The 14,819-nt window shown below is 40.1% G+C and overlaps 1 protein-coding gene across 1 annotated transcript in view; it reads right to left on the minus strand.

Moving 5' to 3' along the window:
• The window catches only part of LOC114104822 (uncharacterized), a 419,591-nt gene that overhangs the window by 276,831 nt on the left and 127,941 nt on the right, over window positions 1–14,819 (minus strand). Inside the window, 1 exon segment of the mRNA XM_071609308.1 lies at window positions 5,441–5,755. Within this exon segment, the coding sequence (XP_071465409.1) occupies window positions 5,441–5,755 (315 nt within the window).

Below are 14,819 nucleotides of genomic sequence, written 5' to 3' on the forward strand. Positions count from 1 at the left end.
CATTTAGGGTTATTATTGAGATATGGGTTGTTCTTCCAGCCATATTTGTTTATTTATGTTACTAAACATGGTTTGTTTTCCTCTTTGATTATTTTCACCCCTTTACTGTCCTACCTCCCACTGTTGGTTTTCATTGTTATTTTCCATTTCCTCTTCCTGTAATGTTTTGCCCAGGATGTTTTGAAGAGATGGTTTTCTAGCTGCATATTCTTTTAACTTTTGTTTGTCGTGGAAGGTTTTAATTTCATCTTCCATCCTGCAGCTTAATTTTGCTGGATACACAATTCTTGGTTGGAACCCATTTTCTTTCAGTCTTTGAAATATGTTATTCCAGGATCTTCTAGCTTTCAGACTCTCTGTTGAAAGATCAGCTGTTATCCTGATTGGCTTGCCCCTAAATATAATCTGCTTCCTTTCTCTTGTAGCTTTTAAAATTCTCTCCTTATTCTGTATGTTGGGCATCTTCATTATAATGTGTCTAGGTGTGGATCTCTTATAATTTTGCACATTCGGCATCCTGTAGGCTTCTAGAATTTGGGATTCTGTCTCATTCTTCAAGTCTGGGAAGTTTTCTCGTATTATTTCATTGAATAGATTGCTCATTCCTTTGGTATGGAGTTCTATACCTTCCTGTATCCCAATGACTCTTAAGTTTGGTCTCTTAATGTTATCCCATATTTCTTGGATGTTCTGCTCATGGTTTCTTAACAGTCTTGCTGAGCTGTCTATGTTCTTTTCAAGTTGAAATACTTTGTCTTCATTGTCTGATGTTCTATCTTCTAAGTGTTCTACTCTGCTGGTAGTATTCTCAATTGAGTTTTTAAGTTGGTTTATTGCTTCCTGCATTTCTAGGATTTCTGTTTGTTTGTTTTTTATAACCTCTATCTCCTTGTATAGTTGATCCTTTGCTTCCTGGATTTGTTTGTGTAATTCATTGTCGAAGTGATCTTTCATTGTCTGATTTTGCTGTCTAATGTCTTCCTTTATACTCCAGATCATCTGGAGCATATATATCCTGAATTCTTTATCTGACATTCCATCTGCTGCAGCTGTTACCTCTTCTAAAGTTGAGTTGACCTGCATTGCTTGTAGTCCTTTCTTTCCTTGTCTTTTCATACTGCTTGCGTTTCTTTCTTCTTGGTGAAATTGTTGTGTTTTTGAAATTTTTCCCCCCCTATATATTTATATTGCTCTTGTGTAGTTGAAAAGTCTCCCTTGCAGGTGCGGGCGGGGGCTCTGCTCTGCCCCTCCTCCAATTGGTGTGAGGTGTCTACCACGCCAGCGGACCCCTGGGCCTGATCCGCCGTTCTGTCGCAGGTCTGCCTACCTTGCAGGTGGGGGCGAAGGCTCTGCCCTGTCCCTCCTACCACGCCCGGGGACCGCTAGGCCTGATCTGCAGGTTGGTCGCCAGTCTGCCCACCTTGCGGGCACGGGTGTCAGTTCCGCTCCGCCCCCACTCCAATTGGGGTCACTTGACCACCACACAGGCGGGCCCCTGGGCCTGATCTGGGCGCGGGCGAAGGCTCTGCTCTGCCCCTACTCCAGTTGGGGTGAAGTGTGTACCACGCTGGCAGGCCACTGGGCCTGATCCGCTGGTCAGTCGCAGGTCTGCTTACCTTGCCGGCGCGGGCGGCGGCTCTGCCCTGCCCCTCCTACCACGCCTGCAGACCGCTGGGCCTGATCTGCAGGTTGGTCGCAGGTCTGCCTACCTTGCGGGCGCAGGCGGCGGCCCTGCTCCTCCCCTCTGGCTCGACGACAAAGCGAGAGAGACTCGGGTATCTGTGACTCACCCTCCCTACCAGGGGACCAACTGTTTCCGTCGCCGCTGGCACCGATGAAGTTCTCTCCTCGGCCGCTCTCTGATCACATCAGATCTCTGCCATGCTGGCATCCCCTGTTCTATGGCTGAATCCCATTTTCTTCTCTTCCAATAGGCGGAGCTGTGCCCTCTGAGCCGAGCTTCTGCCCTCTATGTGCTGACAGAAATCCCTGTATGGTGGCTCCTGGGAGTCTCTCAATCCTGTTAGACCAGAGCCCTTTCACTTATCTGGCTCCTCCCCCTGTTCCTCCTCCCAGCCAGCCAGCCAGGTCCTGTTCACCAGAGGCGGTTCCCCAAGGATCTGATTACACTTGCAGCCCCACCGCGTGTCCTATATCCCGAACGATGAACACCCTCTCTGTCATTCATCTAAGCCCCAGTGCTGTGGTGGGGTGATCTGGGAACCAACAGTTTAATTTTTCCGGACCCCTTTGGTGGGCACGCCCCCATAAACTGGCGGCTAAGATCTTGGGTGTCGCCGCTGGTGTTAAGGGGAGGTGGGGATCTGGAATCCTCTCTGCTTCCCTACAGACACGCCCCCGGAGAGATTCCCGAGGTTTCCTGGCTGCTTGTATCTGGAGGGGGTGGGAGTCACACACCTGCTAACGTGGATTCCGCTGGGAAGGAATTCTGTCAGTGGAACTCTGGTGATGTCACCACTCTGCTATGGCGGGCCCCAGGCTCCTTGCCGGAGTGTCCGAAGGGAGGGGTGGGACTGGTCTGACTCTGGTTGGTTTCAGCTCCCGGTTCGCTATTTCATGAAGGCTTGGCGAGAGACCTCTTCCTAGAGTCCCTGCACCGCTCCTGCTGCACTGCGCCTCGGAGGCTATCCGCCCTGATGCGGGGGCCGCGTGCAGGCAGCCGACAGTCGCCAAGTCGCGCGGTCAGCGGCTGGCGGGTCTGGACCTCTGCGCTGCGTGGCGGAGATTCACTCGTCTAGCGCAGACTGTCACCTCCAAAAATCCTACCGATTCCTGGCCGGTCTCTCTTTAGTGGAATTTTGCTAGGAGTTTCTCAGCAGGTCGAATCTAAGCGTATCCATGCGTCTCTCTGACCCCGTTGTTGAGGAGGTACTGAAAGCGCTGCCTCCCCTCTCGCTGCCATGTTGGATCCCTGACATATCATATTTCATACATTTGATTTAAGTGGGTTATGAACTCCCATTTTTACCCCGTATACATATTGCAGAATCACATCAATTACACATCCATTGATTTACATATTGCCATACTAGTGTCTGTTGTATTCTGCTGCCCTTCCTATGCAGTATGGAGATTCCTTGGAAAGCTGGGAATGGAACCACCATTTGACCCAGCTATTCCTCTTCTCGGACTATTCCCCAAAGACCTTTAAAAGAGCGTACTGTAGAGATACAGCTACATCAATGTTCATAGCAGTACAATTCACAATAGCTAGACTGTGGAACCAACCTAGATGCCCTTCAATAGATGAATGGATTAAAAAATGTGGCATTTATACACAATGGAGTATTACTCAGCACTAAAAAATGACAAAATCATGGCATTTGCAGGGAAATGGATGGCATTAGAGCAGATTATGCTAAGTGAAGCTAGCCAATCCCTTAAAAACGAATGCCAAATGTCTTCTTTGATATAAGGAGGGCAACTAAGAACAGAATAGGGAGGAAGAGCATGAGAAGATTACCATTAAACAGGGACGAGAGGTGGGAGGGAAAGGGACAGAGAAGGGAAATTGCATGGTAATGGAAGAAAACCCTCATTGTCATACAAAATTACATATAAGAGGAAGTTGATTTCTTGATACTCTTTATTTTTCATCTTTGTGAGGTGTGTTATAACATGTAAAGATCCAAAGGTTCCAGGTCAAATCTGGGTGGCCCACTAAATTTTCACCTCCCAAGCAGAGACTTAACTCTCTACTTTCTCCATAGTGTGCTGTCTGGGCTTTGGGGAGGAATGAGGAGGGTGGTCCTGTGGCCACCAATGCTGCCATGCTTATTTCACAACCCTAGAAAACAGCCTGCTAGGACAACACAGAACTGTGAATTCACCAAGACCCTCAATGCTATGAACCGCCTGCTGCTGAGGTAGTCTCAAAGACTAGGACTCCTGCAACCAACCACAGGCTCTACTTGAATATGTCCCACCAGCACTCAGGTCTTTCTCGCCCTATGGTCTCTGATCTACAGTTGAGACCTCTAATTCCCACTGAGTGCTGAGTATCACTACCTCATGGTGGGCCTAGCACTGAGCTCCAAGACAAAGTACTGTGCCAGCCCTGTGCCCTGCTCCTTAGCAAGTAGAGTCTTGCTTCCCTCTCTGCCAAGGTAGCTTGGAGGCGTGGAGGTGGAGACCGTCTTTTTTTGATGACTAAACACAGTTCTAGATTCTCAGTCTGAGGGCACTGGTATAGAAATCAGTGTTGTCAGACTCTACAGGATACCAGGTTTCATTCTGGCAGTTCTTGTCCTGGGTTTTAAATCTGAAGCCTAAGGTTGATTTCTTTTCCATTCCCCAGGAAGGATGCATCTGTCTTCATGCTGGGCTGCTTGAGGCTGGAAACTTCTAAACTTCCTCCCTCTTGAATATGTCATTTCTTTTTAATATACTAAAAGCAGGCATTCACCTGGTTTATTTTTCTCTTATCAAGCTAGTTTGGTGTGTAAACAGCAGTTAATTCAGTGTATTTGTGGGAGATCACTGAATAAATATCCTGATCCTAAACTACATGTTCTCTTACCATAATAAATTATACATTAAGGGCTGGGGATGTGGCTCAAACGGTAGCGCACTAGCCTGGCATGCGTGCGGCCTGGGTTCGATCCTCAGCACTGCATACAAACAAAGATGTTGTGTCCGCCAAAAACTAAAAAATAAATATTAAAATTCTCTCTCTCTCTCTCTCAAAATAAATAAATTATACATTAACATTTTATGGAATTCAACATTAGCCACAACTGGGTTACATTAACCATCCCAAGTATGAGTTTATATAGATGCTGCTTTGAAAAGGAAATGTAATGAGAATCTACTGTAGTAATGATGGAAGGAAAGACTGTGACTCAGGGCACTTAATTCACAGTTCTCTAGCTCTTCCTGCCAATGTGCTAAGAATTCTCATGTCTAAATAGGGAAAGAAGAATTGCAACTTTCCAGTAATTCAAAATTCTCCTGAGGGGTGTTTAATCCCATCCCTGTGCCCATACACCTACTGACCCAGTGCAAAATTATCTCTGGCTATACATATATAAACATTCATTTCAACAGAGAAAAGCAAAGCCTCATTCTTGTGTGTTTTTTGAAAAGTGTTGCAAACAGAGAATGCATGGTAATTTATGTATAATTCTAAAAATAGTAAATTAGAGAAAGAAAATTATGAAGATTTATTTTAAGTGGAATCATCCTACAACAAACTTATCTTATCATGAAAGAGAATTGAGAAAAGAAAAAAACAATATTTGAAATTTACAAGAAGGGAAATAAATGAAGCCCATGATCTGCAGGTATTTCAAACACTCAAGGTCTATGAAAGAACCTCTCTGCCTCAATGGACTGTTCTTTTACTACTCCCCCAAGGGTAAGACACTCACTTCCTTAGACCTTTTCATTCTCCAATACAGTGGGAATTCACTAGCCATACCTGAGCAGATGACACCTGCATCCAACTTGTGTGTGCAGTAGTTTTGTCCCCAGCCTAGAGAAGGGCACTTCCACACATGGGACTCCTTGCCTGTGCACTTCAGGTCATGCAGCCAGATGGGCCCTGATCCTTCCCCAAAGAGTGCCTCGTGCACAGCATTTAGGGCCACTCCACAGCCCATTTGTCTACACACCACATGGGCATCATTCAGGTCCCAGCTGTAGTCACAGACAGTGCCCCAGGAATGCTGGTAAAAAATCTCCACTCTGCCTGCACATCGACTGTCTCCATCCACCAGGCGAAGCTGTGCAGTCTCTGAGGAGAAAGAATCATGTCAATGTTTGCATTTACAAAGAGAATGAGAAGGGTTCTACTCCCTCCCACAAACTAAGCTTTCAGAATTCAGAGTTTGCTGGGTAAGACATGGAATTGTTACACCAGGGTAGCAGCTAAGTCTCAGTTGCTATCAAAACAAGTAGAAAACTTAATTGTGTTAAAAAAAAAAAAAGGAATTAAACTCATTGTCCACTCCCATGCAGGACAGTCAGCTGCTACCTACCCACAGAAACTCTGGCTGCCACTCCCCTGTGGACCCCCAACTATCAACAAAGGGCTTCCCCAGTTGCCTCCATCTTGTGACTCCACTCGTCAGCTACTGACATAGTTCCCTACACAGCAACCTCCCTGCACCTGGGGACATCTCACAGCTCTGAAGACAGCCAAAATCTGCAGTACTAAACATCACATAGCTCATGTCTGAACACATTGCACAGGGCCATTGCCCAACTTCCTCCACCCCACACAACACCCCAGTGCTGGAAGCGAATCACCTCCAACTTGGGCCACCTTCCTTGCCCTATTTAGTGGGGGCAGCCATCAGATTGGAACTCCAGCAGGCCAGATACCCAGTTCCCAACTTCCCACTCTCCCAGCAGTGGTAACCTGGCAGAGCAACTGCCCAACACAAAACAGCTTTCAGTGGGACAGTATGCAATGAGACCAGGGTGCCACACACAGGAGCCCCAGTGAGACAGGTCTCTTAATTAGGAATTGCTAAGGGAGAGGGAAACTAGGCAAAAGTTTGTAGACTAATAGACCAGGAACTGGGCAATCTTCAGCCAAGATAGGGAGATAGAACTGGGCACTCAAGTCATATGAGTGGTCCCAAAAAATGACCCTTAAGGTGCAGTGTCCCTGCAGAGACAGGCAGGTGTCACACTTCACTTCCACATACCCAGCCCTCCCACCATGGTTACCTTCACCATCCTGAGAGTGGAGATACCAGAAAACCCTACCTATTGGATGAGAAGGGAAGCAGGAAAGATACTGATCTCCAAAACAATCAATAATCCTGGTTTCTTCCTTTAAGGATTTTTTTCCCTTTCTTTTTCTTCTCTTTCTCTATCCTCCCACCCTAAAATCCCCAACATAGGTGAAACCAAGTACTTTGCATGAATTAGGATTTTGAGGACTGGGACATTTGAATAATATATTATAGGTGTGTTGTATATACCTTATTTTTCCCCTCCAATTTTTACTATTTAACACCCTTTATTTTTCTGAATACATATGTGTGTTTGTTTTATGTTCTCTACTCTCTTCCCATGTACTTGTCTACCCAAAATTACTTCCAGCCTATTCTCTTGCTACTAGCCTTCTTTATTAGATTTATCTTTCATAAATCCTAAGATATATTAACTCTATATCCTCACATCCTGCCTCCTCAGCATATCATCCTATGCCTCACCTCCAGTTCATTGTCCAATGTCAGAAACTGTAGACACTTTTTCAAGCCTATTGATTATATTATAGATAATAATCAAATTCTACATTTCTGTAAATTGTGACCAGACTATAAACATCTTAATAGCAATTAATTGGTTATAGGTGGTATATTGTTGATATTGGGATCTGTTAACAGTGTCCTTCCTTACAAAGGAGAGGTATTGGAACCCTACAGGAGAACTCTAAGCCATAGGGTAAAAACAATAACACCTTGGACCCACAATGCTAGAAGGGAAGAAAAATAAGCAAGATAAAAAGACAAGGGAAGAAAGGGCCCCAAACAAATCATGATACTACATTATTAGAATTCATGGCCAGCACAGCAGAAGAAATTACAGAGAAGGAGTTCAGGATGTACATGATTAAAATATTCTGTGAATTAAAGGATGATATAATACAGCAAATGCAGGCAGTAAAAGATCATTTCGACAAAGAGCTACATAAACAAATACAGGAAGCAAAAGATCACCTCAACAGGGAGATAGAGGTTCTAAAAACAAAACAACAACAACAACAAAAAACAGAAATCCTTGAAATGAAAGAAACAATAAACCAAATTAAAAGTCCAATTGAAAGCATTACCAACATAGTAGACCACTGGCAAGACAGGACATCAAACAATGAAGACAAAATATATAATCTTGAAAAGAATGTATACCACACAGTGAAAATGGTAAGAAATCATGAGAGAACATTCGAGAAATATGGGGTAACATAGAAAGACCAAATTTAAGAGTTATTGGGATAGAGGAAGGCATAGAGTTCCAAACCAAGGGAATGAGCAATTTATTCAATGAAATAACACCAGAAAATTTTCTAAACATTAAGAATTAATTGGAAAACCAAATTTGAGAAGCCTATAGGATGCCAAAAGTACAAAATCACAACAGATCTACACCAAGGCACATTATAATGAAAAGGCACAAAATACAGAATTAGAAGAGAATATTAAAAGCTATGAGAGAAAGGAATCAGATTATATATATAGGGGGAACCAATTAGAATAATGGCAGATTTTTCAACACAGACCCTGAAAGCTAGAAGATCCTGGAACAACATTTATCAAGCTCTGAAAGAAAATTAGTGCCAACCAAGAATCTTGTATCCAGCAAACTTAAGCTTTAGATTTGATGATTAAATAAAACTTTCCATAATAAACAAAAGTTAAAAGAATTTACAGCTAGAAAATTGACACTATAAAACATCCTTGGGAAAATATGAATGTAAAAACAACAATGACAATCAGCAGAGGGAGGTATTACCCTAAAGGAAAAACTAATCAAAGAAGAAAACAAGTCAAGTTAAATAACAAAAATAAACAAATATGGCTAGAATACAAATCATGTCTCAATAATAACCCTGAATGTTAATGGCATTAACTCACCAACCAAAGACAAAGGCTAGTAGATTGGATTTTTAAAAAAGACCCAGCAATATGCTCCCTCCAGGAGACTAATCTGATAGGAAAAGAAATACATAGACTGAAGGTGAAGGTTGGGAAAAATCATACCACTCACATGGACTGTGGAAGAAAGCAAGGGTTTCCATCCTCCTATCAAATAAAGTAGACTTCAAGCTGAAGTCAATCAAAAAGGATAAAAAGGACATTTCATACTGCTCAAGGGAACCATACACCAACAAGACATAAAAATTATAAATATATATGCCCCAAACAATGGAGCATCTATGGTCATCAAACAAATTCTTCTCAAGATCAAGAGTCAAATTGACCACAACACAATCATCTTGGGTAATTTTAACACACCTCTCTCACCACTGGATCTTCCAAATAAAAGTTGAACAAACAAACTATGGATCTCAAAACAACAATCAATAACTTTGAATTAACTGACATATATAAACTATTTCATCCTTCAGCAAGAATATACATTTTCTTCTCAGCAGCACATGGATCCTTCTCTAAAATAGAACATATAATATGACACAAAGCAACTCTTAGCAAATACAAAAAGTAGAGATACTACCCTGCATTTTATCAGATCATAATGGAATAAAATTAGAAATGACAAAATAAATGACAAAATAAAAATTACTCCAACACCTGGAGATTAAACAATACGCTACTGAACAATGAGTTATAGAAGACATTAAAGAGGAGATTAAAAAATTCTTAGAGGTAAATGAGAACATAGACACAACAAACATATCAAAATCTCTGGGACACTATGAAAGCAGTACTAAGATGAAAGTTCATTCTATGGAGTTCGTTCCTTAAAAGAAGAAAAAGTCAACAAATGAATGACCTAACATTACACCTCAAAGCCCTAGGAAAAGAAGAACAAATCAACACCAGAAGCAGTAGAAGACAGGAAATAATTAAAATCAGAGCTGAAATCAATGAAATGAAAACAAAACAATTAAAAAATTGACAAAACAAAAAGTCTGTTCTTTGAAAAAATAAATACACTACACTAACAAAGAGAAGAAGAGAGAAAACTCAAATTACTAGCAAATGTGATGAAAAAAAGTAATATAACAGAAATTACAGAAATATAGAAGATAATTAGAAATAATTTTGAAAACTTGTACTTCAATAATATAGAAAATATTGAAGGCATTGACAAATTTCTTAAGTAATATGATTTGCCCAAATTGATATATTCAGATTTTTTTAAAAAAATTTAGTTGTAGTTGGACACAATATCTTTATTTATTTTTTTATGTGGTGTGAAGGATTGAACCCAGTGCCCCACACATGTTAGGCGGACACTCTCTCTTTGAGTTACAGCCCCATCCCTGGTTTGCCAAAATTGAATCAAGATGATATACACAATTTAAACAGACCAACATCAAGCAATAAAATAGAAGACACCATCGAAAGCCTACAAACCAAGAAAAGCCCAGGCCTGAGTTCTACAAGACCTTTAAAGAAGAACTAATAACAATAGTCTTCAATTTATTTCAGTAAACAGAAAAAAGGGAGCACTTCCAAACTCATTCTATGAGGCCAATATCACCCTGATCCCAAAACCAAGCAAACAGACATCAAAGAAAGAACATTAGGCTAATATCTCTAATAAACATAATGCAAAAATTCTCAATAAAGTTCTGGCAAAACAAATACAAAAACATATAAAAAAGATAGTGCACCATGATCAAGTAGGATTCATCCCAGGGATGCAAGTTTGGTTCAATATATAAAAATTAATGTGTAATTCATCACATCAATAGACTTAAAGAATCATATGATCATCTCAATAGATGCAGAAGAAGCATTTGACAAAATACAGCACCCTTCGTGTTCCAAACACTAGAAAAATTAGGGATAACAGGAACATATCACAACATCATAAAGGCAATCTGAACTAAACCCTAGGCCAACATCATTGTAAATAAAGAAAAATTGAAAGAATTCCCTCCCTCTAAAAAATGGAACAACACAGGGATGTCCTCTTTCACCACTTCTATTTAACATAGTTCTTGAAACACTGGCCCTAGCATTTAGACAGACAAAAGAAATTAAAGGGATATAGACAGGAAAAGAAGAACTCAAATTAGCACTATCTGCTGTTGAAATGATTCTATAACTAGAAAAACCAAAAAATTCTACCGGAAAACTTCTAGAACTAGTAAATGAATTTAGCAAAATAGCAGAATATAAAATCAAACCCATATATCAAAAGCATTTCTGTATAGCAGTGACAAATCCTCTGAAAGGGAAATGAGGAAAACTGCTCCCTTTATGTGGGACAAGTGCACAGAGTACTGCATACATGACATATGTTAGGGGCATGTGAGTGGCAAAGCACCTCTCCTGTGCTAGGTGTGTGAGTGGCAAACCGCTTACCCCCTAGGCACAGCCCTGGGTGTAAGGCCATATGTTGCAATCCCTGTGATTGCTCCACAGCCCACTCTTAAATTGGTTGTTGTAAGGACAGTTGGTCAGAAATTGTATTAGTGGCTGTCTGTTTGCTTAGCTACTGGCTAAATATATATACATGGTAACTGCTGAATAAAGTCAGACCTACTTTCTGCTTGGTCTCCAGAGGTCTTGAATAATGACTCTGCAGCCACACTCTCCTCTACTCTGTTCCATGGACTTCCTCACTGGAAGAGAGAGAGCCCATGCACATTTACAATAGTCTCAAAAAAGTAAAATAAAATACTTGGGAATCAACTTAATGAAAAAGATGAAAGATCTAACAGTGAAAAGTACAGAACCCTAAAGAAAAAAATCAAAGAAGACCCTAGAAGATGGAAAGATCTACCTTGCTCTTGGATAGGCAGAATTAATATTACCAAAATGACCATATTACCAAAAGCACTATACCAATTTAATGCAATTCTGATGAAAATCCCAATGGCATTCCTCATATAAATAGAAAAAGCAGGGGCTGGGGATGTGGCTCAAGTTGTAGCGCGCTCACCTGGCATGCTTGCAGCCCGGGTTCAATCCTCAGCACCATATACAAACAAAGATGTTGTGTCTGCCGAGAGCTAAAAAATAAATATTAAATAGAAAAAGCAGTCATAAAATTCAACTGGAAAAATAAGAGATCCAGAACAGCTAAAGCAATCCTTAGCAGAAAGAGTGAAGCAGGTGGCATCACTATACCAGAATTTAAACTATATTACAGAGCTATAGTAACAAAAACAGCATGGTATTGGCACCAAAATACACTGGTAGACTAATTGTACAGAATAGAGGTCACAGAGATTAACCCACCTAACTACAGTTATCTTATATTAGACAAAGGCACCATAAACATACATTGAAGAAAAGATATCCTCTTCAACAAATGGTGCTGGGAAAACTGAAATTCATATGCAACAAAATGAAATTAAATCCCTCTCTCTCACCATGCACAAACTCAACTCAAATTGGATCAAGGACCTAGGAATTAAACAAGATACCCTGAGTCTAATAGAAGAAAATGTAGTCCCTAATCTCCAACATGTCAGATTAGGCCCCAATTCCTTAATATGACTCCTATAGCACATGAATTAAAATCAAGAATCAATAAATGGAATTGAGTCAAACTTAAAAGTTTCTTCTCAGCAAAAGAAACAATCTGTGAGGTGAATAGAGAGCCTTCATCTTGGGAGCAAATTTTTACTTCCACACATCTGATGGAGCACTAATCACCACGGAATATAAAAAATTCAAAAAGCTAAACACCAAAAAAAAAAAAAAATAACCCAATCAATAAATTGACCAAGGACCTGAACAGACACTTCTCAGAAGAAAATACAAAATCAATCAACAAAAATATGAAAAAAATGTTTATCATCTGTAGCAATTAGGGAAATGCAAATCAAACCTACTCTAAGATTTCATCCTACTCCAGGCAGAATGGCAGCTATGAATACAAACAACAAGCGTGTGGAGAACAAGGTACACTCATACAGCCAATATGGAAAGCAGTATGGAGATTCCTTGGAAACCTGGGAATGGAACCACTATTTGACCCAGCTGTCCCTCTCCTCGGTCCATACCCAAAGGACTTAAAAGCAGCATACTATAGAAACACAGCCACATCAATGTTTATAGCAGCACAATTCACAATAGCTAAACTGTGGAACCAACCTAGATGCCCTTCAGTAGATGAATAGATAGAAAAATGTAGTTTATATACACAATGGAATATTACTCAGCAATAAAAGAGAATTACATGATAGCATTTGCAGGTAAATTGATGGAGTAAGAGAAGATAATGCTAAGTGAAGTTAGCCAATCCTAAAAAACCAAATGCAGATATAAGGAAGCTGATTCATAGTGGGATAGGGAGGGGGGAAATGGGAGGAATAGATGAACTCTAGATAGGGCAGAGGGGTGGAAGGGAAAGGGAGGGTGCATGGGGTAATTAATGATGGTTGAATGTGACGATCATTATTATCCAAAGTACAGGTATGAGGACACGAATTGGTGTGAATAACTATGTATACAACCAGAGATATGAAAAATTGAGCTCTATATATGTAATAAGAATTGTAATGCATTTCACTGTTATATATAAATTTACAAAATTTTAAAAAATTAAAAAAAAGAAAAATGATGTTCCAGAAAGATTACTTTTTTTTCTCTAATTTTTACTACCACCATCAACCTATTATGAAACATTTTTATATATTGAGTCTAGGTTCTTTTTTGTCCAGTTATAAGTTTTTTCCCCTCCAATTTAACTGCATCCTTTTTTTTTTTTAAAGAGATAATTAAAAAATATTAACTTCTGCATGTAATATATCTGCTGTTACCTTAGTTGATCCAACTTCCCATTTATTTCTCTTAAAATTTTCTAGTTACATCTTAATTCCATCCAAAGAAGGTACAGTCTGAAGATAGAGGTGTACTCTCTACAATGCAATTTACTGTACAGTTAGAAAGTCAAGTGTTAAGTGGAGAAGATAATTTGTTTTTATTAAACATCTTGAGATTTCAATTTTAAAATGTGGCATATATACACAATGGAATATTACTCAGCAATAAAACAGAATAAAGTCATGGCATTTGCATGTAAATGGATGGAATTGGAGAATACAATGCTAAGTGAAGTTAGCCATTCCCCAAAAAACAAATTCTACATGTTTTCTCTGATATAAGGAGGCTTATTCATAGTGGGGTAGAGTTGGGGTGCATGGGAAGAATAGACAAACTCTAGATAGGGCAGTGTGGTGGGAGGGAAGAAAGGGGGAACAGGGTTAGAAATGATGGTGAAATGTGATGGACATCATTATCCAAAGAACATGTATGAAGACATGAATTGATGTGAATATACTTTGTGTACAACCAGAGATACGAAAAATTGTGCTCTATATATGTAATATGAATTGTAATGCATTCTGCTGTCATTAATAATAAAAACATTAATAATAAAAAAAGACAAAGAGAATGAGATGTGTTCTACTGTCTCCCACAAACTAAGCTTTCAGAATGCAGAGTTTTCTGGGTAAGACTATGGAGTTTTTACTCCAGGGTAGCACTAAGTCTCAGTTCCTATGAAAACAAATAGGAAAATTAATAGTGCATAAACAAAAGGAATTAAACTCATTGTAATCTAGTAAGTAGTCTCAAGTAGAAGTTAGGTAGGTCATGTTTTCTCTGATATAAGGAGGCTTATTCATAGTGGGGTAGAGTTGGGGTGCATGGGGTACACTTTAGATAGACTGTGCAACCTACCAAAAAGATGATGTCAGTTGCTGACATTGCTCAGATGCCACTAGGAATCATAGAATGTTACTTTTTCTTCAAGTAAATCAAATAATGGCTTGGATTTCCTGTCAGGAGTTGTTATTATTCAAAAATAGATGTTCTTAATGGGGAGAGGGAGTTGCAGAATAGAATTATCTTTGTTGTGAGTCTGAGAATAAAAAAAATCAGGGAACACAGTGGAAACTGTATTGTAAGAAGAGAAAGAGAGGACTTAGAACTAATTAAATAAATGATGAGAATTCTTAATAACTCAGAGAAGTATTAAGGCAGCCCAGAGAAAAGTGCAAAGTAATTTACAAGATCAACTTCAGCTGCCTGGTGAGGGAGGAAACCTGTAAGCATAAGGTAAGCTGGAGAGTGCAGACAACCCAGATGGTGTCAGCAGAGCAGCAGTCTTAGCTATGGGAGAAACACATGATTCTT

This window comes from Marmota flaviventris, chromosome 3 (genome assembly GCF_047511675.1).
Source record: "Marmota flaviventris isolate mMarFla1 chromosome 3, mMarFla1.hap1, whole genome shotgun sequence".
In the NCBI taxonomy this organism is placed as follows: Eukaryota; Metazoa; Chordata; class Mammalia; order Rodentia; family Sciuridae; genus Marmota; species Marmota flaviventris.